The 26,848-nt window shown below is 35.0% G+C and overlaps 2 protein-coding genes and 1 long non-coding RNA gene across 5 annotated transcripts; 2 read left to right on the top strand and 1 right to left on the bottom strand.

The window, feature by feature from the left end:
• Positions 1–3,514: 3,514 nt before the first annotated feature.
• Positions 3,515–8,799, top strand: LOC108867466. 2 transcript variants are annotated; one of them, XR_007251686.1, is made up of 5 exons: positions 3,515–3,714; positions 4,456–4,565; positions 4,691–4,833; positions 7,837–8,185; positions 8,287–8,799. It is a non-coding gene; the product is annotated as an uncharacterized LOC108867466 (long non-coding RNA). The 2 variants fall into 2 exon arrangements; XR_007251687.1 differs by having other exon boundaries at positions 3,519–3,714; positions 8,105–8,185.
• A 3,412-nt stretch (positions 8,800–12,211) lies between these two features.
• Positions 12,212–14,598, bottom strand: LOC103949986 (palmitoyl-acyl carrier protein thioesterase, chloroplastic-like). The gene is made up of 6 exons (XM_009361126.3): positions 14,103–14,598; positions 13,837–13,970; positions 13,549–13,662; positions 13,269–13,446; positions 13,085–13,153; positions 12,212–12,789 (listed from the first exon to the last, which is right to left on the bottom strand). The coding sequence occupies exons 1-6, from the start codon at positions 14,511–14,513 to the stop codon at positions 12,526–12,528; spliced, it is 1,170 nt and encodes a 389-aa protein (XP_009359401.3). The 5' UTR covers positions 14,514–14,598; the 3' UTR covers positions 12,212–12,525.
• Positions 14,599–24,917: 10,319 nt separating this feature from the next.
• Positions 24,918–26,491, top strand: LOC103949985 (HVA22-like protein e). Of its 2 annotated transcripts, none has more exons than XM_009361123.2 (5): positions 24,918–25,123; positions 25,252–25,278; positions 25,417–25,539; positions 25,726–25,945; positions 26,174–26,491. In XM_009361123.2, exons 1-5 carry the CDS (start codon positions 25,077–25,079, stop codon positions 26,183–26,185), a joined length of 429 nt encoding a protein of 142 aa, XP_009359398.2. In that variant the 5' UTR covers positions 24,918–25,076; the 3' UTR covers positions 26,186–26,491. The 2 variants fall into 2 exon arrangements, with proteins under 2 accessions (XP_009359398.2, XP_009359397.2); XM_009361122.2 differs by having other exon boundaries at positions 24,921–25,123; positions 26,165–26,491.
• Positions 26,492–26,848: the final 357 nt, after the last annotated feature.

Below are 26,848 nucleotides of genomic sequence, written 5' to 3'. Positions count from 1 at the left end.
TGAAGTTTGACACTGTAGATGAAGAAGCAACATGATTCGCCTTGTGTGGATAGTTATGAAGGGTTTTTGGAAAACTCTTGTGATCTTTAGAGAATTTTGGCTTCAATTCTAGGTGAAGGATCCAACACCTATCCCTCGAATGCCCAACACCCTTGCAATAGGTACATTTCAGATCCGATCTTTTCTATTTGTAGACTCTTTCTTCAACAACCTTGTGATTAGAAGCATAAGCCCTAGCTTCGGGCATGTTTGTCTTAACCTCCATATTCATCACCCTTTTGCAAACTTCTTCTCGTTGGATAGTGGCACAAATGCTCTAGAAAGACGGGAGATCAAAGTTCATGAGAATGTGACTTCAAAGATCTTCAAAATCAGGACTCAAACTTGCCAATAGTTGAAAATTTTTGTCCTCCTCAACCCTTTTTAACAACACTCTGGCATATGTGGTATGAGGTCAATAAACATTTAACTCATTCCACATAGTTGTTAGAGTGCCAAGATGTTGCACAAAAGGTTTTTCCTTCTTGTTGTATACCAGCAATACCTCTTTTGAGTTGAAAAACTCAAGCTAGTTATTCTGGTTTCCATACATCTCTTTGATATTCTTCCAAAGATGCATAGATGATTCAGCATAGCTAAAAATCTTAGCAATCTTCCGCTCTATGGAATTAAGTAGCCATAACATGACCAATTAGTCCTTTCACAGTCAAGTCTCATAGGTTGGTGAGGTGAGCTCTGGCATTTGTATGACTCCATTGACATAGCCGAGTTTAGATCTTCCTCCAAGAGCAAGAGTCACAACTCTTTCCCAAATGAGGTAATTAAACTCATTTAGTAGGACAGAACTAAGACGTTGGTTAGGGTTAACATCAATGTCAGAAAAAGTTGGAGTAGCGGCAAATGAGCTTTCTCCCTCCAGATTAACAGAACTTTCTTCAGCCATTGTTGTGGATTGAAAGAAACTCAAAACGCACAAAAATATGCAGAGACAGGCCTATTAGGGTCACTGCTCTGATACCATGTGGAATTTGATAAGCTTTAATGTGTTTTTTTATTAATTATATGAAAGAAAGACAAGTGACAACATATATATGCAAAGGAGAGAAGGAACATACTCATTCAATCATGCCCAAGCTACTGACTTCTTCCTTTAAATTAAGGGATTGATTACATAATTTTACAAAGATATGGACGCCACTCTACTAACCTATCTTCTACGATGGGACGCTGCACCTTGTTGCAGGAAATAAGGAAACCAACTTGTTGCACTTTGTCGCTAGAAACAAGGAAACCATTTGTCCAGATGATAAAAGACCCCAACTAGATGCAAACTATTATTTACTTCCAATAGGATTCTTTCATTCTCTTCAATTTATGGGCTTCTATTATGATGGAAATGAACATTATGTTGAGTGTAAACTTGAATCTGAGTGTTTTTAGCTCTGCCATCCTCTGCACATACATGCTTAACCCCAACATTAAACTCTAGCAAGACTTTTGTCGAGTTCGTGAGTGGTGGCACTCGGGCTCGCGTAGAATCGATCCTAGGTAACTAAATATCTTTATGCATGTGGTTTTTATTATTTTATTTTTTTTAGCTGGAAATCACTAAGGAACTGACATGCATGCTCTCGATGTAAACTTTCCAGAATTCAATGAAGAAACCTGGCTCTTGTAGGCCATTTTCCGGCCAAATGCGACCATGGACGAGAACCCCAGCGGTATATTTCATTAATCACGTTAGGTGTAGAAATTACAATATTAGAATATGCTTGTTTGGTGAGAAATTTTAGAAAAGAATAATGTTGATGTACTGTTTTTACAACAAGGACGAAATTGTAAAAATTGTTGAAGTTTTAGGGCTGTTTGGTAATTCTAGGAAGTTAGGGGCATTTTTGCAATTACCTCTAGGTTTAGGGGCAATTTTGTTAAATGAAAAATTGGGCAGATTATAGTTTATCTGTCCATTTTGTATATTATTTATGTTTAAGTATTTTGTTAAGTCAATGTGACTTGGTATAGGTACAAGCTTATTCGGTTTGACGAATGACAAGGCTTATCAAGAGCAAGTAAGCTATGGTTATGTGAGTGGGTCTTTTGTTTTTATGTGTGTGTGTGTGTGTGTGTGTATATGTAATTTTCCCAACAACTTTATATATTATGATATGGCATGCCATGTTTAGCTTTATAAATAGACTTTTCGTACACTTTATGTTTTAAATATTATTTGTGAGCATAAACTGTGGCATGGCATCCTTGCATTTTACCTGCTCATTATTACATGTTTGCACGATGTCTCTTAGTTATTTGTACTGTCCTAGGCCAAGGACTAGTTTCACGTGTAGTTCACATGCATCGTTTACATTCGCTTTGGATCCAGAGTAAGGTGACAGCCTGTCCTTTTGTATGATGTGTTGGACTTGTATGTGATGCGACTAGCGCAGCTCAGGTGATGTAGTATTAGAATGTAAAACCTACAACCAGTCTGTTCCATTATTTGAATACCTCTGCAATGGACTTGTGTGCCTACATAAATTAATGAGCATCGATTTCTTATATTATTAAATTGAGATTTGATGTTAAGATATCTTCTTGTTATGCCTACATCCAATAGCTTACTTGTGATGCAGGGTACTTATTACATACTATTATTATAATATTTTTAGGAAACCATATACTTGTTTTACAATGAGGGGTTACACTTTTCGAAATGGTTTTACAAAACTTTATTTTCAGGCCCACTCGTCCTTATATCTTGTCCCTCCAAGATTTTAGTGGTAAAGGTTTCGTGACGACGAGGATTGTTGGTAAAGTTGTTACGTAGGAGACTTCTCCTTTAACTATAAATATCCTTACTCTTCTTTTACTGCAATTTATCTATGCTCTGACATCACTTGTGTGATATGGGTTCAATCCCGCTCACATGCGCACTCTAAATTAGTCACTTTTAGGTTTTAATTTAGGGAATTGTTATTAGCACTCCAAAAATCTCATTCTACACTCCAAACTTTCTGTATTAGGAAAAAAAAATACATTTGTGACAAGTGTAGAATGAGATTTTTGGAGTGCCAATAACACTTCCCTTAATTTATTCACATTTTCCACATCACTACACTTTATGGTTTTGTCACCTTCGAGGTGTCGGACAGCACATCGCGATTTGGGTGTCTAGGTGGACATTCCAGGTTGAGGTGTGTCATTTATTTTGTACATATAACACTTAAGAAATTGAATGGTATGTATATTTATTAAGTAGCTTTAAATTTATTATAGTTCGGGTCAGGTTTTTGTTAGAAAAATATATTATTGTGGGTTTTATATAAAAAAATATTTTGAATTTGAAGGGAGCAAAGTTACATTTTCAGTCAAGTTTATAATAATTTAAAAAAAAATACCTTGAGTGACTCCACAATGTGGTCATTGTGCAAAAATACTTTGCGCGACGTCAAAATGTATACCTGCATCGCGCCAGTTGTGATAATTTTGACGATGCAATTGTAAAAAATAGGCGTCTTTTTTTTTTTTTTTTCACTGCTGGATACCATACCCAAACTCTCTCTTACTCGATCTCTCTCTTCCCTCTCGCTCATATCGCCCTCTCTCTCCCTCTCTCTCTCGGTCTCTCTCTTCCCAAGTTTGGACAAAATTTTCTTTTCCCATAGCCTTCCTCCTCATCCTCACCCGACTGCACCCTACCAGCAGCTATAGACCCAGGTCAGAATCAAGCTTAATTCTTTATTTTTCTTCTTTCTGAGGTCATAATCAAGCTTTAATGCCTTAATTTGAAGATTTTGGTATTGTAATTAGATTCAATTTGGAAAATTAAATTAGAAATTGGGGGTCTTAGTGTTAAATCAAATTTTAGGGTTAGGAATTTTAGGGTTTTAGTGTTAAATCGAATATTAAGATGTTGATGGTGTTGTGCATTGTGAGTGTGAATGAAAAACGAAGTAAACTTTGATCATGAATCTCTGGATATCGTCTCTGCGTATAGTTTTTTCCCCCACCTGTTTAGGGTGGTGGGTTGGTATGCTTTCTATCTACTGTTTCAGGTAAGGGTATTTTGCTTCTGAATACAATTGAAATCTTCAGTAAATACTTTATTCAGTAAGGCATTTCTTCAACCTGAATCCTTCAGTAAAAACTTTATTAACATTGAGGTTCAAACGTTCTGTAATCACTCAGGGGATCAAAAAATTGGTAAATCTCCACCATCATGAGGGATTAAAGGAACATTTGGATTTGGCAGTTCTCCGATATCCAACTCCAAATGCTTGAGATTTTTGGTGTAGGAAATAAAACAGCTAGCTGATGCACTCTCACGGTTTCAAGAAATCAACAAATGAATGTATACAAACACACCAAAACATAAATAGCTAATAAAGTAGCTTAAAACATAAATAGCTAATAAAGTAGCTTAAAACTTAACATTGTCTTCTGATCCGTGTTCAATAGGCATCCATGGACCGGAGAACGGGGCAATTAAGTTTACTCTTCAACCATGCTCCTAATGCCATAGTTATGTTCTAAGAATTAAGGTCTAAAAATCAAGCAGGAAGAAAAAGGTAGTGTTTTCTGAAATCAATTATCAGTATGGTTCATTTTTGGAGAAGTTATGAACGCAATTCTGCTAACAGAGCATGAAAATCATTCTGTAATGCATGTATATATTGACAATTATCTCCAACAGGCTATCAGTATCACATGGTTAAAAGCAGTACAGCGCACTGAACAACGATACTACCTCAAAATTAGTTCAGTAGTGGTCATGGCCTCGCTTTTGCTGGTGGTGGACTGAAACTCGGGACACAAGATCAAACTTTTTCCCTTTCTGTAAGTGAAGGCAGTAGATCCTGATTACTCCTTTTGTAAACTGATTTCCGTTTCTCTTAACTACACAAGTTAGACTACACTCCAATTCTCACTGTTAAGGTGGCATAGCACACAAGCTCTGGATTGAACAACCCGAAAACTTCCCAACTTGTCTCACCACAAAGCCGTACCCGAAATCCATGGTATCCTCATATTTTAAAAAGTTGAAACTCTATAAGTGATGTTAATGTCATCTTCATTAGTGCAAAGCCATGAATTGATTTGTATACGATTTTCAAGCATAAAGTGTTCGTTTATGAATAGCTCTTAATCCTTTTCAGTTTTGCTTCCCCTTTATGTTGAATGTGTTAGAATACAATTGATTAGCAGTCTGATGTCACAGTGTTCCTTCGTGTCATTTACCACCATCCTAGTTTAGATTCATGGCTCTGCTGCTGCAGTAAAGTACTGTTCTGTTGACACAAAATGTTTATATAACAGTGGATGGTATTGGTAATATGGGCTTTTTTCATATAAGTATATTTTCTCTTGAATCACCTGACAATTGAGAAGTATATTTTATGAATTTTTTAGTTATCATCAATAGATTAACTTCTTCCCTAGAATAATTTTGTATCTCATTGATTAGACAGACTGTATAGGAACTAACATAGTTGGTTCCTGGTGAACTATGCAAGCTATCTTTTGCTGATTATTGGAACTTGAACATGCATTTCTCAAGGTGTTTAGATCTCGACTTAACATTATGGGATTTAAATCCCCTAACAGCATCAGTTGCTTCTCTTACCTTTCTACCTGTTTACTAGTTAGTCTTTATGGTCATGTGTCTGGTTGTATGGCTTGTACAAAGTAAATTGTTTTTGTACGGTACTTTGATCATATCAATTAGTCTAATGAAGTTTTGGTACCATTGATTGATTACAATGTCTACTTACTAGAGTGTTTACTGGGCATCCGGAAACATGTTTTAGTTGTTATAAATAGTGATTCAGATAATCTTTAAAATTTACCACAGATTCTCAGTATCAGATTACCCATTCTTTTTTATTTCACTTGATGCACTTTTTTTGTTGGTCATGAAAATGGATAGGTAGTTCCTCTTGTTTTCAAATTAAGAATGTTGGTAACCTACTTACTTATATTACTTTGGCTGCTAATTTATTAGTTTCAAATGCAAGAAAGGATTAGTTTCTAATATTATATTTTTATGGTTGATGTGATATAAACTAACACACAAATTAAACCCTCTTTTTGATAGTTGTATTATGTGCAAGTAGGGATCGTTTTAGGTCGGGGATTAGGAGGGATGCTAATCTACACTAATTAGACTCTAAATTAGACTAGACTAGACTCAAACAACTCAAAACAAGCTAAATTGACTCAAATAACACAAAACTAAGTTAAATTGACTCAAAACAAGAACTAGAGAGAAGTTTAGACGAAAATTATTCTAAAAAGACTCAGAATACTAAATGGGGGTTGTTTTCACGAATTTTAACTAAAACTAAGTAGTTGCAGAAACAAACTAAAGATTGCACGAAATTGGGTGAATTAAAGGGTGAAAGGCTAGCTACAGGGTCCTTCTCCACACATGACACATATCCATACAAATTGATTTCCAGTTATTATTCCTATAAACCATGAATGACAACGCCCCAAATTAATTGTGAATTGCACAAATTAACCATCACATTTTCCTAATTTCATTGAATTAGACTCAGCGACGCAATCAAATTATCCTTATCAAGTTCCCTATATGAACTGCATGATAAAGATACATATCAAAGATCATTAAGTTCTATGAAAATTATAAGCATTGACAATGCATTCGTAACTATGAACTGCATAATACTCCTGTCATGGATTCATTTAACACAATCATAACTAGTGATTTCCATTACTTATAAATATAAGTTCATAACTACTAGGTGAAATTCCCTTATATTTTAGCATCAGATTCATGCATGCAAACTAAGTATGCATCCTTAATCAACATACAAGAATAAGTTATCAATCAAACAGATAAGTAAATCGCACTCATGTTTTACAAAACAATAACTAGAGGAAATCAATTCATATCACATATATGTTCATGGCTTTGAATTCACCTCTAACTAAAACGAAATTAGTTCCGTTCCACATGTTTGCAATTAAACAAAACCAATCTAATTTAAACATTGAACTAAATTTAAGGATAGAAAGAACCCAGAAACGCTCCAGCACTCCAATGGCAAATTCCACAATCCTTGAATAGCAGATCACGGCACAAAGCTTCTTCTCTCCTTTCTTTCTTGCTGCGGCACAAAGTATGTATTTATGATTTTCTCTCTAAAGCTCTCTGGTGGTTTTGTGCGGCATAAAACATGTATGTATAGGGCTAGGGTTCACGCACCAATCCTTGGATGACAAGGATAGGGCACGGCGCAAGTCTAGAAGGAAAATGACTAGGGTTAGGTGCGGCAGAGATTTAGGACTTCTAGAAAAAGGTATTGTGACAAGTTTATAGAAGGACAAAGCATAAGATATGCGGCAATAATCTAGGGCAGATGATAAGCTTTCTAGAACCAGATATTTAGGTGATTTAATGTGAAATTGACTCCCCTTTGCAACTGGAATTAAGGTAGGAAAAGATTAGGATAAGATAAGATTAGATAAGGTTGGATAAGGTTTGGATAATGTTCCTTCCTTTTAGCTGATTCCTTATCTTCAACGTCTTGAATTAATTCTTCCAGATGTTAAGCACATTCCTAGCCTCTTTTGATCTTCACAAACGTCCATCCACCTTACTCCATGCATATATTATCCATTCCAAGCCCAAAACTGCTCTAAAATGCTCCAAATTGCCTTTCTTGCCAACTTTGCCATTTGGACCTACAAACACGCGAAAATAGCTTAAATCGCTATAATAAATAGAAACTAACTCACTAAATGCAAAGAAATAAGCTAACAAAGTCGCATAAATATGTTCCTTTCAATGGTTCAAAAAGTGTATAAATGTTGCAGATGATCACTCGTCGTCGGAGTGTGACATGCGCCTATCACATTATCAGCATCTACCGTTCCAAGAATGAGTGCTCCATTGACTGGGGAGCCTACACCCTTTACTGAGGCTACTCCTACGACATCCTAGGTGGCTGCATCATTGACGTCATTAGTATTGGTTCAGCCACTCAGTGCACAGCGGTCTCACCGGCACCACGGCGATCCGGAGCCTTCTGATCATCGACAGCATTAGTTTCTAAAATTTTCTTAATGTTTTTTTTTTCTTCAGGAAGGCTCTAAGTTCGCAGAGATTTGCATGTTCAATGACGTTTACGTTCGACCCGGTAATGAGACCATTGAGCACCTTCATGTAAGTATATGTAATTGTTATTATTCTTATATTTATGAATCGTTCAAATATTAATTATATTTTGTTATTAAATATTATATGTTATTTCTTTATTATTACAGGCTGCTATGGTGGAAAAGCGCACCGTTGTTCTCTAAGAAGAAGCATTGTAACTTCCCTCGGAGACCTTGATCAAGGACGTCACTGTACCCGAGGATACAGGTCTTTAGATCCTGACTGAGGTCTTGGATCAGAAGCTCAGTCATCGTCATGGCAAGTTTGTTCGATGTATGGGGAAGGCGCAGGTTCGTGAGACAGGTGCCTCCTCTTCCAGATCAACCATAGGGCAAGTCAACGCCCTGAAGGAGGAAATGGCAACCCTAAAAGGTTAGCTTGTAGCCCAGGGCAAGTAGATGAGTATGATTGTATATGCCTTACAGATGTCCGATCTCCAAATCTCGATGTCAGCACCTGATCTTGCTCCACCTTCGACCTCCTAGCCACTTCGCCCAGCCAATACCCAGTAGCCTGATGTATCAAACCTAGATGACTACTTGTAGTTTTTTCTTTTATGTTCGGACATCTTGTATGTACATTTTCATATATTTTATAATTAAATATTTTTTCTTGGTTTATTAATTATTGTTTATAATTTAATTACAATATTTATAATAAAAAAATTAAATAAAAAATATTTTTGCTAAAAAAAAAAAAACAAGGGTTTGAGCAACGAAGAGAGCACCTGCGTCATGCAAAGTGTCTTTGTACGACCCAAGTTCTTCCATCGTGCAAAGACACTTTGCGCAACGCAAATGCTGTCATCGCGCAAAGACCTTTTACACAACTGAAGAACCTGCGTCGCGCAAACCCTACTTTCACCGCCCTTGAGCGACGGTTGGCACATGATGAAGGTTTTGTTGGGCTAATTTTCAGGCAACGTTTTTTGACTTTGCATGACGAAGGTACATGCGTCGCGCAAACTATTTTTTGTACTAGTAGGGTGATGTGGAGCGTGTGTTGCTATTTGCTTCACACGTTGGACAACTTGGGTTGATACCAAGAAGGACATTGAGGTTCCACCATAAAACCAATTGGTATTGTGAAGAATAGCTCAACTTACTTGTAAGCTCATCCAAGGTCTATCCTCCCATCAATGCGGAACTTATTCTCATCAAAGCCTTTCTATCTTGGCCTGGCTCAGTCACCTTATGCAACTGGCACTTCAGAAGGTGAAACTCTCCACCTAAGGGGCCTTTCGTCTTTTGATTAGAGTAGGGGTTGCGAGAGAGCAGGGCAATACAATTACCAATAATGGGTGTGTCGCTATTGCTGGCACGACAGGGGGTTTGTCAACAATTTTGGAAATATTTTTGCTCAACATCGTGATGGTGATGTTTACTATCCTATTCATTACCGTTAGATAAGTTTAAATCTCAAGATTCGTATAATGCATAGATATAAATCTCAAAATTTAAATTCATCTAATAGTAAACAGTAGGATGGTGAGCATTACCCAAGGTTCTAAAAAACGCTAGGCGCTAGTATGGCGCCTAGGCGGATTTAGGTAAATTTCTTGTATATCTTATAAATAAGTGCATATTGAGACTTACGAAAATTTAAACTTGTATGAAATTCATGGATAAGATAATAAAAGAATAATAAAATGCAAAAAGAGTATCCAACAAGTCCAAAATTTAAAAACACATTAAGCATATATGCCATAGAACCATAATGAAGAGTATTGTAGGATGATACATGTACAATAAGTTCACAGAAGGAAATATAGTAATGTATATAGGATTTTTTTTTTTTAATTTCACAGAAGAAAAAAAAAAAAAAAAAAAAACTCCTAGCCGCCTAGAGCCCAACCGATTTTTCCAACCAATTTGCAAGAAAACGCCTCGGGTCATCATTGCCCATCGCCTAAGCCGTTTTTTAGAACATTGGCATTACCATCATTTAAGAGTCAACCAAAAATGCAACCCAATTTTTTGTCGATCCCATGGAATAAAATGATAATTCTTGTTCAATTCATTAAAATTTTGAAAATAAAAGGATGAAAGAAATATCAAAGCTTACTCAACCGCTCATCACCCACGGTCCCAATTGGTTGAAATTTTTTTTTATTGTGCTCGGATCACAATTGTTACTCAACGGGTCATTATATAAGTAGAGGAAAATTTTATTTTTCAAGTTGTTAATTTTTTTAACATAAGTATCTCACTACTTGTATAGTGACACGTGATATGTCATCCAGTATTTTGGACACACTGAAAAATCTTTCGAATCAGTGGAGCCTAGATCTCTTGTTGTTGGATGCTTCGTTTGTGGGCATCTTCTCTTTCTTTTTTTTTTCCCTCAAGACTATAATGAGTTCTAGGCAGAGTTCGAGAAAATTAAAGAAATTAATTCTAGTCACCATTTTCCTTTTCCGTGTAAAATTGAGTGGGTATAGGGATGGGCAACGGTTATGACAGGCGGGTAACCGCGGTTATTTACGCATAACCGTTTATGCTCATACCCGCATAACCGTTTACCCGTTGGGTAATTGCCTAAACGGTTGTACCCGTACCCATAACCGTTTATAAACAGTTAACCATACCCATAACTGCATACCCATTTAACCGTAACCGTTTAATACCTGTTTACCCATTTACCCTTTTTAACCTATTTATCTTCTTTTTTTTTTTACCATTACCCCTTTTTCACCCGTCTACATGTTTTTTAACAACTTGAAAATTAAAAAAAAAAATTATCATAATTTTCTTTTTTTTGACAATTAAACACCGTTATATAATTTTCTTTTTTTTTTGACAATTAAACACCGTTATAGGTACATTCATCATACATTTCCGTATTTTAATTTTTTAAATCCTTATACCATTCCAATAATTGAAATAATAGTTTACGGACGATATTTTTAACTGTTACCAATGAAGGTAAATATAATATTTTCTAAGTATTATTGGGTTACAAAAATTGTTTAGAAGACATTTATATCAAAGCATTTCTGTCAATTTCACGGTTACCCACAAAGAATTTAAATTAATTTGGCAAATTCCTTGATGATGAGAATCATTATTTCTCTAGCAGTGTTATTGAGAGAATGACCGATGAATTTCTTGCTAATTTATTGGGTGCTAAGTATTATTGGATCGAGAACATGGTTTGTGTTAATTTTATATATATATATAATAAATGGGTAAACGGTTACCCATTTATAACTGCGAATAATACCCATAACCGTCCATTTAAATTTCGCTGGTGTTTATACCCATAACCGTTTATTTATCTAAACGGTTACCCATAACCGTAACCGTTTACTTTAAATGGGCAGATAACCGCGGTTACCCATAACCAATAGGTATTTGTCCATCCCTAAGTGGGTCCTTTCTCCCCTTGTGCCAGATGGTACTCTATTGATGTATATTTAAAAATAATGCAATAGTTACCATTCTTATTTTTCGTTAAACGGTTAGTGACGGACGAAATCAATAATAGTGACAATCTCTCTCAAATGCTAAAAACCTTCTCCCTTGCTTGATACTTTCTCACAACTGAATAATTGTGACAATTCTTCGTGACTGTTGCTCACATTTCTTGTAGTGAAATATCCTCATGTTACACATGTTCAACCCATTTCATAGAACAAAATAAGTAAGAATACATATAATTAGGTTTTATTTGGTTTACACTCTAGAAGCAATCATTTGTTTTAACTGGTCGTTAGGCTTTGAAACCCAAACCTTTCAGGGGAATAAGATGGGAGATTTGAACCACCACGGGATGGCATATGGTTAGAGATGAATTCCATGCCATATTTTGTACAGCACATTCTAAGTTCGATTCCTGGCGTTGGTAAATCATACAATGGTAGTCAGAGAGATACTGAAATGCCTCTGTGAGTCTTTCCGGCCTCCAAAATGGTAGACTGAAATAGTGAAGCCACCAACTAATCATTTTTTAAAGAAAAGGGAAAATAGATGGGAGACTTGGGCTTACCATTGAGTTAGTTTTGTACTCCACAATCATGGTAGTCTTGAGTAATCAGATTTAAAATTAGGGCCTTATCCATTGATCTCACTTCAAGTCAAGGCTTCTCATAAACATAAAAACAAACATGTTACCCTAATAACTATATGGACTATGTAGTTTTGTATTTTCTTGTTCCATAAAACCTTCTAAGCACTGCACTGTCACGGGTGTAGTGCACTTGTAAAATATGGTTACAGCCTGGTGAATAATACAGCACGCCAAAGCAAAAAATTGATAAAAATCAAGGAACCCAGATGGGAAACCAAAAAGGCTTGAAAACAAATTGATGTGAGGCTAACAAACTGAAACTGCTGCAAATTTTGAGGTCAATGCAGTTTATCCTTTTGTTTCGTATTCCATTCCGTTCGTGCTCGTACTATCTCTGCCTTATCTGCCTGCATCCGGAGAAGGTGTGTGTATTCTAGGTCTGGTCTCCGATTGATGGAGTTGTTCTTGCAGTTGGAGTCATCAGCCAAACTTGATGTTGTACTTGTTAGAGACTCTAGCAAATTTGATTGTCTACATTCACGTCTATACTCCAGTGTCATGCTTGTGAGATCATAATCTCCCAATACATTGATGGGCACACTCTGCTCATTAAAAAACCCCAATTAATTAAGTCAGTAGCAGTGAAACAAAAAAAGCAAAAAAAAAAAGTTAGTAGCAGTCTTTATGTACCGATATAGCTAAGCTAGCCACATAAAGGTTCAAAATGTTCTCTTGCTGGACTTTCTTGCGAGATTTGATGTGCATCTAAATCATTTTTCAAGTGGATTCTCATTTGAATATGTGGCTCAGAATAACAATCAACATAAAAATTGGTATGGCTCTGGCTAAGCAAGTTTTGGTACTTTCTAGATATGAACATAAGGTTTAGTGAAGTACCTCCAAAATCCATCCAATGTATTTCACATTATTAACATGTTGGTTGGCATCCATGTCACTCCATCTTGGCTGGAATAATTGTAGGCAAAGAAGTAGTTAATATGAAGAAACTATTACACTAACCAAATTGTATGAAATGAAAAGTAAATTCAAAAGTTTGATGACCTAATATTTCAACACTTACTGCTAAACCTGATGTGATCCTCTCTGCAGTATCATCGGTGAGCTTGTCGATTTTCTCGCTGTCATTTTTCTCTTTAGCAATTGCAAATCTGTTTAGGTAGAATGGTAACACCTCTTGCCTCACTTGGTCAGGTATCTTGGACAGCCTTCTTGTCTCTCTGTTCATGATCACCCAAGTGCTGCATGAAGTTAATGTAGGAGATCAGATAATTATAAGATAAACTTGGAATTAAACATTAATATCATTGGTTAAATTATGCAGTAAGCAGAAGATTGCAAACCTTGTAGCTCTGGTAATAATTTCTTGAGTCTGGTAGTCTCGGATAATCCAATCTCTTCGCATTCCGTTTTTGCCCGCTGCATCCACCCAAGTATCGATTTCGACCACATCTCCCCTGTCACGTACCAATTTTTGCACATCACCCTTTGTGAAATGTTTGAACTTGTACACATACCATGCAGTTCAGTTATGCCTAAAGTTATATGTCATATATCGATAACACATGCGTACGAGTAATGCTGGAGAGACCATATTTTTTGAATCATTTGTATCATTATTCATCACATACCATGAGTTGTATCTCTGTACTTGAATGTGGATCCGTGTGACAACCCAGATGAGCTTCCGGATGCTCATCTCACGGGTAGCCCCAAATCCATTTCCGGCAAGGCCGGAACTTGTCACATGATTTAGAGCTGTCTCCTGCACCCATAAACCATATAAAGGTTACTAAGTTCAATGAAAGTGTACATCCTAGTAATTCATGATTAGAATCTCTTATTTGAATAATAAGTAAACACTTTTTTCCTTGAAGCAAAACTGAAAAAATTGGACCTGGAGGAGGTTCATTAGGGTTTCCATGGTGGCAGTTTTGTCAGGTCCAATCTCATAAGACCTAATAACAAAGGTCTGCCTATAAACAAACCTGTCCTCCACAAACTTTCCATGCAAAGAGGAATGCGGAAGTGAATCGCCATCATCATTAATCAACTCTATACTATTCTTGTTTCCAAATAATGTAGCCTCTCCCACATGAACACCGTTGATCTTCCCATTGATTGTCTCCACACTTCTAGGAGTTCTGCCGGCACTGGCCCTCACTGAAAAGTTTCCATTTTTTCTCGTGATCATTGCTACACGCCTGGAAGGATAAAACCCTAATTTGGTAGCCGTCTCATTCTTCCCCGCCATCAACACGTCCCCCGGAAGGCCTAGCGTGGCGATACTATTAGTTCTTGCTGCCATTGATGCCACAATAATCTCTAAGCGCTCATTTGTTTTTTCAGATATTTTGGAATCAAATAAAGCCAACGAAGTTTAAGTTTGATAAAAGAGGGTGGTGAAGCTTTTAGCACTTCTTGTCAAAGATTAGTATTAGGTGTAACCACTTATTGGAAGGAATAGGAGATCTAGTTATACAATTTAGGAAAAAAGATTGATGGGAAAAAAGGGAAGATTTTCCTGAAATGGAGGAGGATTACGGTATTTTTAGCTCAACCACTTCAATGGGTGGGGGAGAAATGGGGTAGTTTGCACCAATGGCTTCCACGCTAATGTTTTGAGTGGTGTTTTTGTGCGTATTTACAAGGGAGTTTCAAATAATAGATTATTTGGACAATAGTAATTTTGGATTAATAAGTAACTCTACCACTAATTATGTTGTTTAATTTGGTCTTGCTATTATGATATGCTAGAAAAAGGTATGCCTCTATATAATAAGGCTTTAAAAGGATGGTGTTGGTAATCTGCCTCTAACTATAGTCATGAAGAGTATTTGAGTTTGATAGGGGATTTTATCAGTGCTTTTTTTTTTTTTTTTTTAAGAAACAGAAATGCTAAGGAGGATATCTTAAAATAGGCATCTCCATGGATCATCTGTCACCTTATGTTTTTTGTTCAATATTTTATAATGTTAGCAAAAAAATTACGCCAAAAATATAAGGTGACGTAGTTCTACTTTTGAAAAAATCTCCTTACCATTTTCCATTGAAAAAAAGGTTTGGTTGAGCTTGTTGATTGTTTGACCGCCATAAAGGGGTAGATGAAGTATTTGTGTTCCCCATTTCTGAGTTTGTGGAAACCAAGTCCAAAATATCTCGAAGGAGTAGGAATCATTTCACATAGAAATACTTTGTTGTTCTTCAAGCAGCTCCTAAATATTTGGTTTGATCTTTTATTGAATTTTCATTAACAATTAAGGTTGAAAATTTTCAAATATAAGAGAGCTCTAAGAGCAGTCCATCCATGACTCAAAAGGCAGGCAAGGGCTTTGGAATTGCCCTTTAGCTCAAAAATCCCCGTCCAACAGTCCATTTTGTAAAGGACAACTAGTGAGCTCTAATGTGACCATCAGATTGCGCAGCCATTTCATGCCAAGCCTTGAGTCTGTTCGCTATGGGCGACGTCAACACTGACATCACTGAGAAGACAGATGCACTTCCTTTAACAGCTCTTTTTGTCTCACACCTTAGCCGTTGGACTTTCAACGGTCTGACTATATGGACATTTGGGTTTTCAATGGTAAAAAAAATTGAAAATTTGAAGGTTCTGCCACGTAGCACAATATGGGATGTCTGATTTCCAAAGAGAAAGGAAATCAACGGCTCGGATTAATCCGATGGTACACCAGCGGTAGAAACCTTTCCTCGTGGGGTGCTCTTGGCCCAGTGAATATCGCTTATTCTGGTGTTTATCAGTAATGTTATACAATTGGTTTACGTACTAATGAGGATCTTTATACTGGAGCTCTTTTTCTATTATTTCTTTTTGCTATATCCTTAACAGCGGGTTGGTTACACCTACAACCGAAATGGAAACCGAGCATTTCGAGGTTTAAAAATGCTGAAATGAAACCGAGTGTTTCGTGGATTAGTACAATTATTATATTATTAGCATCAAATTCAGGTTTTCATGGGATACCGGACTGTACTTGGTCTAGCTTTTTCAATTACTCCCAATCTTTGAAATATGAAATAGAGTAGAGTATTATATGTTTCCCGGGAGTACATACATAAATGGAATTTCCAAATAAATACCTAACCATCTTCTTCATACTCCACACCATAACTCAATATTTATTTTATCACAATCTCCTTATTTGTTTTTCACCTTCAAAATCCATTTGTTACAAAAAAAAAAAGAAAAAAAAAAAGAGTAAGAAGACAAATTGGTCAATCAGGGAAGACGTTACTTTGCTTGAGGCTTGGGTGCATGTTACTAATGGGCCAGTCACGAGTAATGAGATGATGATAGAGCAAATGTGGGAAGAAGATGCATGCACAAACTGTCGAGCAAATTCAAAGCATATTTCAAACCAATCTATCTATGCCGAGTAGGTAAAAAAATGCACACAAAGATTTGAAATCTTGGCAAGAAGCCTTCACAAAAGCAAAAGCAATTTATCGAAGTGGCAATAATCTAGCCAATGAAGTAATAGCATTTTATTATTAATAAATTTCAAATGTAATTAACATTTATTTATGTAATTTATTATGTTGTTTCACAATTTTTTTTTTCAGCAACTAAAAGCACAAATGTAGTTCAGCTTTATAACAACAACATATCATTCACAAAGCACAAGTGGTGGACCGTTGTGTAGCATACTCCGTAATATAAAATTGTGCCATATGTTGGATGCCCTAGCGTTGTGCATTGGATGCTCTATGTTGCATCGTTTTAAAAGACGTTAGGCGCTACTCGGGCGACGAGCAGGGGCCTAGCCTAGGTAGGGCCGGCCTTGAGAATTTGGGGGCCTTAGGCGAGTCTTCGAAGTGGGGCCCTAAAATTCTCTGATCTTCGGTTCTTTGTATATTGATTTGTATAACAAAGAATTCGCTAAATGCATAAAAAGTTCTATTTTCACATCAAATATCATTAGAAATTAAAATCAAAAGAAGATAAATATACAAATATTACTTAAACATTACACGATTCACGTTTTTACACACAAATATACTAAATGTTTGTAGTCAAGAGTCTAAGATTGAGAGTGAAGAACAATAAAACTTAATGATCAAGAGAGTAAATAACAATAAAACTTGATTGATGAGTATAATAAATTCAATGCCAATTGTTTCTCTTGTGTATTTTTTCTTCTTCTAAAATCAACATCACACTAACAAATTGAATATTAAAATAATCCATTAAATAAAAAGTTATTGAAAAGAAAAATAGAAATTAAAAATTTTAATTACCTTAAAGTACAATCTTTAAGACCTTATGGTAGTTGGTTTAAACATTCACTAGAAATGGAGAGAATGAGAAGTTAGTTTAAACATTCGATAGAAATGGAAAGAATGAGAAGTTGAAAGAAAAAAAAATTGCAATGAGACTTGAGTTTTATAACTTTATATGCATTTGGACAGATGAATTGACAGTAAATTTGAAAAACAAGAAAAATCTAGTGATTGAAAGGCACCTCCATGTTTCGAACTCAACCACCCCAAAGAAAAATGAAGCCAACATTTCCACTGCACTAACAAATGAATTATGATATTTCTTACTTTTTTATTTATTTATATGTTAATTACAAGATATAAAATATTTTTGGAGGTCCTTCTGAAGTGGGAGCCTTAGGCGGGCGCCTACTTGGGCTACCCTCAGGGCCGGCCCTGCACCTAGGTGCTTAAGCGGGACCTAGGCAGGAATTTAGACAAACTAAACAAATTTAAGTAAATAAGTGTATATTTACACTTAAAAAATATACTTTGTGTTTAAAAAAATATATACTTATATTCTAACATTAGCACAACAATAACCATTCTTTATCATGAATGTGAACCACAAAACCGGTTGGGCGTAACAACATACAGATACAGGCCCATGTCTTTCACAAAACTCGTAGTGTGAAACATAATGAAGCAAAGTTATGCCAAAATCAAAAGAGGCTCAAATAAAAAGAAAAAGTAATAATTAATTTATAGTCATTTATGGGTATCATTAATATTTACGGGAACCCTTTTATTATTATAAAGATTAATTTTTTTAGCTTTCTATATTGATGGCTGATTCTAAACCCAAAGCATTCTTTTTTTCCCTTTCTCTTCGTCTTCCCAATCTTTTTGCAGGTGAATCATAGTTTCTCTTCGTTTTTTCTTTTTTTCTTTTTTTATTCAGTTTCCAAAATTTAAGGTCTAATTCTAGGCGTGAATTACGAGTCATCGTTTGATGTTGGGTGTGTGGGTACGGGTTGTGAAGGATGGGTTATATGGGTGGCGGGCAGCGGATCGTGTGGCCTTGACGGCCGCATGCCTCATTGCCTTCTTCTAGGTGGTGATGGTTTGACTCCTGAGCCACCTAGGCTCCGACAAGATCGCCTACACTGCCCAACGGCAATCTAAGACCATCTTCAACCGTAGGCTGGTCAGATGACTAAAACTAGTCTTATTTTAGCCCTCTAATCCTTTAAGATATTAATATTTTAATGAACAGTACATAACCATATTTACTTCTATCTTTAATCGATGGTCAAAAGGTCAAACATAATTTATTATTTAAATTTAAAAACTACAACAACTTGAATTTAAAAAACTACAACTTATGTTTTCAAGCTACAACTTATGTTTAAAAACCACAACTTAAATTTAAAACTACAAATTAAATTTAAAAACTACAACTTGGTTAATGTTATTTAATGTTGTTTCATATTGTTTAATGTTGTTTCATGTTACTTAATTTAATTTAATGTTGTATATTAACTTAGGAAGTTATAGGAAAAAAATATAAATTTTTTAAAAAATATGAAACAAGGAAGTTATAGGAAAAAAAAAATAGAAGTTACAGGAAAAAAAAATAAAAAACATAAAACTGTAAAAAAAAAATATTCCAAAAATAACGGCTAGCTGATGTAAGCTAGCCTTTGTTTTTAAATTTTTGACTTAGCATTCCTATCGGATATAACTGACACCAATATAATATATTCATGTCGGTTATATCCGATAGGAATGCTCAAATTTCTAGCCCAACTCGGGGTTGGCTTGATTGGGCCAACCGATTGGCCCTTTGACTCTTTCAGATTTCGTGGGGCCCACGAGCCCTCTGGTCTAACCCTCGGTTGGATACGGTTTTCGAGCGTTTTTCGGCCCTCGGACCCTTTGGACCCTTCGGTTGGAGATGGCCTAACATCTGCCTTAGCTCTGCCTAATTGTTTGCTGATTTTCTCTCCGATTTTGGCCTACTCGAAAAGGCTAACCATCGCCTAGCACCTAGACGCCACCTAGGCAGCCGCATAAAGCACAAAACATTGCTAGGTTGTAGTCTACTGAGAATTATATTGTTTTAATATTGTACAAGGTTGTAATGCTATGCTTTACTTTGCATTTGAAAGTAAATTATTGGCGTAAAACATAGAGTTTTATTTTCAAAGAAAAAATTTGCAAAGTTTACACTTAAACACAATTACAAGGAACAAAAAAGAGAACATATGTGATTAGTAATCGCCATTGTTCAATGAATAAGTAAGACAAAGAAAAATAATGTTTAGAGTGAATAATAAAGAACATTCAACTGTTTTACTCCTGCCACTGCTGTTGCACTTTCCAAACGAATGAACTTGCACTAAGTATAAAGTTTAGACTTCATTGACCCTAAGTAGCTTGAAGTCTTAATCATTAAAGTGTTCTTGTGGGGCTTTAATGATGGGCTTTAATCATTAAAGTCTTAATCATTGACCCTAAGTAGCTTGAAGTCTTAATCACTAAGTATAAAGTTTGGACCTTCCATTTCTCTCCTCTGTGAGAGATCTTCCCTCTGCATGTAAGGGTCTCTCTCTCATTTTGTGAGAGAATTTTAACAGTTGCAATTTCTCACCATCCCTCCCGTTTCTTCAGTTTCCCCATCCGATTGCCGTTTTGAGAGTCGGAGGCTTGGAATTTTTCTTATTACTTTCTGTGTTCTTTTCATACCGTAGTCCCCATCTTACAGCCCCTTTTCCTCAACCTCACCCCTTCTATATTTCCATTACCAACTTGCACATCAGTCCATTTCAACCATGTTTTTCCCCACCATTTTCCTTCTCCCTTACCCAAAAATTAGATATTAAAGTTTTGGACCTAATCTGGAATTTCAATTTTTATACTTTAAGATTTGATTTTTGCTTTGGGTATGCTTGCCACTTTTTGGTTGATTTTGCTATGCCTTGGTCTTTGTAGACCCACTATAGTTTTGGATCCTTCATGGTGGCTATTTTGGTGGTTGCTAGCCGGAGACAAAGGGCGTGAGACTGTTTCTATTTGTTGGGGATTAAGGTTTTTCCGGATGTTTTTACTTTTGGGCTTATTGCTTTTGGTGTCTTCTTGTTTTCGTTTGCTGCTGGTGCCTCTCTTAGTTCTTCTCACATTTGTGGATTTCACGTCTGCGGTGGTGGGTCGAGCTTTTTGAGAGTCATGTTTGACTCATCGTTTGATCGCTTGAAGATGACGCATGTTGCTAGTTCCGGTTGGATGCTACAATACCATCTTTTACGGATCTCCCGTCGAGGCTTCAGTCTCTTCTTTGGTTCATCGGTTCCGTAGTGACGTTGTAGGAAGATTAAAAAAGTTCTTTGCCTTTTGTTTTTTCTTATTATGGGTTCCAATTTCTGTTTTGGCCCAAACTTCTGTTTGTTTAGAAGGTCTTTACTTTTCTCCTATGCTTGCTTTTGATTTTGGGCTTCCTTTCATGTAATCTTGCTTTGCTGGTAATGAAATTATCCTTGACCCCGCTCCACAAAAAAAAAAAAAAAAAAAAAAAAAAAAAAAAAAAAAAAAAGAATTTCTTGCAATTTGGCTAATTAATAACTATTTTAAATTTCATAAGAATTAAATTTTCAAATTGATTTAACGTGGGTGAGATTTTCAAATTTTTTTTTTTTTTAAATTGTATGGTACTAATTTACCAATTGGTGCTAGGTAAATTATTGTGTTATACATGAAAATCAAATTATTTCAGGGGACGAAGTGAGGGTTTGTTTCTTTTAAAGAATGAGTTTGAGATAAAAGAATATAATCTAACAAACGATATATAAGTAATGAAATCTAACTTTGTCACAATTTGAACTTTTTAGGCTGAAAGGTTCATAAAAAAAATTAAGATAGAACATCTAAAACTTAACTTAAGAAAAACTTAAAAAATAAAATAAAATCATTTCTTAATTAATTTACTATATAAATAAGTATATATAACCAGATATATAGTCAGAAGAAATTAGGCCTGGAAAACAAGTTATGTTTGTCGTTTTCGTGTAACACCGTTATCTTAACGGGTCGTGTTGTGTCACACCCGTTATCTTAACGGGTCCTTAACAGGTCGGGTCATTTTATCGAACAGGTGAAGTGACCCAACCCGTTAAGAAAAATATTTATTTTTTCTTAAATTTGCACATACCACACATTGCCACATAAATATTACTTCAAAACATTAATACACATGTTGTTTAAGTATTACATCTACACTTGAAATTAAGAGCCTAATAAACAAACATCTATACACTACTAGTCTATTGCAAACTATTAAATGTACAAGGATACACTACTAGTCTATTACAAACATCCATACACTACTCGGAGTTAAAATAATCGTTAAATCATGATTTTTTATTCATAACCGTCGAAAAGTTTTGTCCCGTTATTTGATCTCTAAATGTTTGTTTTTTGCGATTTTTGGTGTATGCGATCTTGAAGCATATACAAACAAGTTTGACGTTGAAATTAGTTTCATAGAATGCGTATCCCATCAAAACAATATATTCACTAACACTTAGAGTTTATTTATACTTCCATTAAGTATAATATAAGATTTTGTGGTATCCACTAGTGTAAATATTTTAAATTGAAGATCGTTCATTCATTGTATTCATATAGGGTCAAAGAGTGTAGCTGTAAAAAATTATCAAAATCAGAGTTAAAATAACCATTAAATTATGATTTTTCGTTGATAACCGTCGAAAAGTTTTGTCCTGTTACTTAATCTCTAAATGTTTGCATTTCGCAATTTTTGGTGTATGCGATCTTGAAGTATATACAAACATGTTTGATAGTTAGATTATTGAAGCTAGTTTCGTACAATGCGTATCCCATCAAAACAATAGATTCACTAACACTTAAAAGTTTATTCACTTTCATTAAGTATAACATAAGATTTTGTGATATCCACTAGTGTAAATATTTTAAATTGAAGATCAAATTCATTCATTGTATTCATATAGGGTCAATGAGTGTAACTGTAAAAAATCATCAAAATCAGAGTTAAAATAACTGTTAAATCGTGATTTTTCATTGATAACCGTCAAAATGTTTTGTCTCATTACTTGATCTCTGAATGTTTGTTTTTTGCGGATTTTGGCGTATGCGATCTTGAAGCATATACAAACAAGTTTGACGGTGAGATCATTGAAATTAGTTTCGTAGAATGTGTATTCCATCAAAAAGATTGATTCACTAACACTTAAGAGTTTATTAATATTTTCATTAAGTATAACATAAGATTTTGTGGTATCTACTAATGTAAATATTTTAAATTGAAGATTGAATTCATTCATTGTATTCATATAGGGTCAAGGAGTGTAGCTGTAAAAAAATCATCAAAATCGGAGTTAAAATAACCGTTAAATTATGATTTTTCGTTGATAACTGTCAAAAAATTTTGTTACGTTACTTGATCTTTGAATGTTTGTTTTTTGCGATTGTTGGCGTATGCCATCTTGAAGCATATTCAAACAAGTTTGATGGATGAACTGTTGAAATTAGTTTCGTAGAATGCGTATCCCATCAAAACGATAGATTCACTAACACTTAGAGTTTATTTATACTTTCATTAAGTATAACATAAGATTTTGTGGTATCCACTAGTGTAAATATTTTAAATTGAAGATCGAGTTCATTCATTGTATTCATATAGGCTCAAGGAGTGTAGTTGTAAACAATCATCAAAATCGAAGTTAAAATAACCGTTAAATCGTGATTTTTCGTTGATAACCGTCGAAAAGTTTTGTCCCGTTACTTGATCTCTGAATGTTTGTTTTTTTGCGATTTTTGGCTGATGCGATCTCGAAGCATATGCAAACAAGTTTGACAATTAGATCGTTGAAATTAGTTTCGTAGAATTCGTATCCCATCAAGTTCAATGGTGTATATATATATATATATTTATTTATTTATTAAGTAAATTTAAATTTATTTATTTTGGATGTATAACACTTAAGAAATTGAATGATATGTATATTTAAGCCGATCCAATGGTCACCAATATTTAATATTTAATTTAATATATATATATATATATATATATTTATAGTTTTTAGAGCACCCCCAATGGAAGCTTTATCCTCCATAAGGCTACCACATTTCTAGCCTTAGTGAGAGATTTCATCCCCAATAAACCAGAAAATGAGATTAGATCCACCACTGAGGCTAGTAACTTCATTTATTGGGTAGCAGAAAATCGGGTTACATCTAACCCGAAAAAACAGTGGGTCCTACAAAAAAAGTAACAACCTATGTGAGCAAAATTTTATCATTCTTTCTCCACTTGCAAATACACTTATACTCTCATTTTATTATTTTTTAAATTCTTTTTTCTTACTTATTTTTCTTGCAATTTGGCTAATTAATGATTGTTTTAAATTCTATAAGAATTAAAATTTCAAATTGATTTAACGTTCATAGGCATTAAAGGGTGAAATTTTCAAATAATTTTTTTCAAAATTGTATGATACTAATTTACCAATTGGTGCTAGGTAAATTGTTGTGTTATATGTGAAAATCAAATTATTTCAAAGAGCGAAGTATGAGTTTGTTTTTTTTGAACGAATGAGATTGAGATAAAGGAATCTAATTCAACGAACGATTCATAAGTGATGAAATCTAACTTTATCACAATTTAAACATTTTAGCTTGAATGGTTCACAAAAAAAAAAAAAAATCATCACTTAATCAAATTAGAACATAAATAAATATATATAATCCCATATAGAGCCCGAAAGATATAGCTCCTCATTAGGAGATATTTTTTATAAAGCCCTAAAGATTTTCAGAACTCTAAAATGGGATATATCCATCACTTTTTCAGCTCCATATAAAGCCCCTTACTGGGGATGCTCTAATCTCTCTACCATTACATTTCCTTCCTACTATTTGAATAATCACGGTTAAACTATGTCAACATCTCATATTAATTTTTTATATAAAGATAATAAAATAAAAAATAATATGTGAGAGAAGAGAATAAAAAGGTAGAAAATCGTATTCCAAAAGAAATAACCCTCGGGAAGAGATTCTTTATTTACTACCGACATCACAACACAATAAATCATGACCCCACCTTGAATGATCTGTCTCAATCGGACCTGCAATAAAAAAAAATAGAAAATATGTCCTTTTAACACTACATATTTGGGTGCTCATCCTCCGGCACGTGTGACCGACCTCGATTAAACTACAGAAAACCCACAAAAACCAATACGTGGCTTGTGTCTGTAGCAAAGCACAAAGCCGTTGTGTCGTTTGAGGTAATGGCAGAGCCCAAGGGCCTCCAGCCACTCACGCACCTGACTAACCTGACCGCACCGCTGGACGGGGGGGTGTTAATCCACCTTGACACGCTTAAGGCAAAATCCGATACTTGTTCTTCTCCTGCCACGTGTCCTCTTCTTGCCATCCTATAAATGCAGCACCAACTCTCTTCAATCTAGCTCGGAAATTCTGAACTTAAAACCCTTCGTACTGTCTACTCTTTTTTTGCAACCAACCCGATTTATCCATCCGAGTTTTTTGCTTCAGTTTTCAAGTTCTTGTTGTTTTTGTTGGACCCCCGCCCCGCCCCCAAAAGAAAAAAATGGGAAAAGCTTGGACCTTTCTTACCCAAGTTCACACAGTTGCTGGGTAAAACTTCATTTTCTTGCTTTTTTAACATTTAATTTTTGGTTCGATTTTCTTTCCAATTTGTGTTATTTTTGTCTTTCTGGGTTGATCAGTTATCTGACCCAAAAGTTTCTTGACAATTTATGCAGGCCAGTGCTGATGTTGCTTTACCCTTTGTAAGCATCTCTCTCTCTCTCTCTCAAAGTTTATTTCTTTTGATTAATTTGATGAAACCCAATAAGTAGATGAAGAAGAAGTATTAATTTTTGGTTTTTGTTGCAATGGGCATGTATGTTTATATGATTTGAGTGTAGATATGCATCAGTGGTAGCCATAGAGAGCACGTCCAAACTAGATGATGAGCAGTGGCTTGCCTATTGGATTATTTACTCTTTCCTCACTCTCGTGGAGATGTTGCTCCAACCAGCCCTCGAGTGGTAAGAACAAATTAAGAAACTTATCAATTTCGTTTAATTTTCAATTTTTTCGTTTTCAATTTTCAATTTTGGTTTTCACTTTCTTTGAAAACTGAAATGGTTATCAAACGGGCTTTTGTTTTAAGTTTATCATAATTTAAGTTTGTTAGTTTGTGATTAAGTTTGTTGGTGGTGGAATATTTGTAGGTTACCAATTTGGTACAATGTGAAACTTGTGTTTGTGGCATGGTTGGTTCTGCCACAGTTCAAGGGGGCAGCTTTCTTGTATGAGAGATATGTGAGAGATCAAGTCAGAAAGTATGGAGGATTTAATAACCATCCCCAATATAACCATCCCCAATCCAGCAATACATCCCCCACTGGCAAAGCAAAGAACAAGTTTGTGCAGTTCATGAACCCCAAGACTGTGAGTGGTTCTTAATTTCAAGCTTTGATAATATTTCATTTTCCAAAGATTCTCCTTTGATTTATTCAATTTAAAAGCTCGTAAAAAAATATGGAGTGCGAAAAATCGAATTCTTATTTTGATTCTCAAATGGGCCTTTTCTTTTCTACTTTTACACCTTTTAAGATTGATGTTTACGATTAATTATTCTAATTAATCCTTGGTTTGGTTAATGGCTAGGGGGAGCAGGAGGCCTATTGAAAGAGGCAGAGAAAGCAATCTAATTTCCCTGAAAAAATAAATTTCCCAAGCTGACTGGTGTGGATGAGTGCACTGATTGGAAGTTCTTCAACCTTTGCTTTCTTTTCTTACACTTTCGGCCTTTCACCTTACTTGTTTTCCATGTACAACTTCTAAAGTAGATGACTTTGATGCCCCTGTGTTCCTTCATCTGTAGTGTATAAGATCTCCACTTAGTGATCATTTCATTAGTGTGTAATGTATGACGTTTATTCAGCTCTTTGTACGCTACTTGGTCGATAATAATCCACCGCCTAATTTACTTTAGTATTGATTGGACGTGAGTTGTTTGTGCATGTCTCTCTCTTCCTCTTTCCATTCTTTTCTATCTTCTCTTCTAATATTCTTTATTTTGTCTTTTTTTTTTAATAAAAAATTAATATAAGATATCAACAGTGACTTGTTTAAATATAAAAAATTAATATAAGATGTTAACGTGAATTAACCATTTAAATAAAAAAAAAAGAAAAAAAATAGACAAAAAAAAAAAAAAAAAAGAAAGAGAATCTTATTTCCTCTTCCGGACCCTTTCACACAAATAATTATGAAACAAAAGAAACTCATTCCTTTCACACAAATAATTATGAAACAAGAGACTCATTTTCTGGGCCGATGTTTCAACCT

Source organism: the organism of the source record quoted next, unplaced genomic scaffold (assembly GCF_019419815.1).
Source record: "Pyrus x bretschneideri cultivar Hongxiangsu unplaced genomic scaffold, Pyrus_bretschneideri_v1 Contig42, whole genome shotgun sequence".
In the NCBI taxonomy this organism is placed as follows: domain Eukaryota; kingdom Viridiplantae; phylum Streptophyta; class Magnoliopsida; order Rosales; family Rosaceae; genus Pyrus; species Pyrus x bretschneideri.
Note: the sequence above shows the minus strand (reverse complement) of the source record. Positions and strands in the feature narration are given on the sequence as shown.

Coding starts and splice junctions, on each gene's coding strand:
- LOC103949986 (XM_009361126.3), bottom strand. CDS start 14,513: ATGGCAGCAAGAACTAATAGTATCGCCACGCTAGGCCTTCCGGGGGAC. Junction 13,971..14,102: donor CCCTAATGAACCTCCTCCAG/GTCCAATTTTTT, acceptor TTATGGGTGCAG/GAGACAGCTCTAAATCATGT. Junction 13,154..13,268: donor GGATCACATCAGGTTTAGCA/GTAAGTGTTGAA, acceptor CAATTATTCCAG/CCAAGATGGAGTGACATGGA.
- LOC103949985 (XM_009361122.2), top strand. CDS start 25,077: ATGGGAAAAGCTTGGACCTTTCTTACCCAAGTTCACACAGTTGCTGG. Junction 25,279..25,416: donor CTGATGTTGCTTTACCCTTT/GTAAGCATCTCT, acceptor ATTTGAGTGTAG/ATATGCATCAGTGGTAGCCA. Junction 25,946..26,164: donor AGTTCATGAACCCCAAGACT/GTGAGTGGTTCT, acceptor GTTAATGGCTAG/GGGGAGCAGGAGGCCTATTG.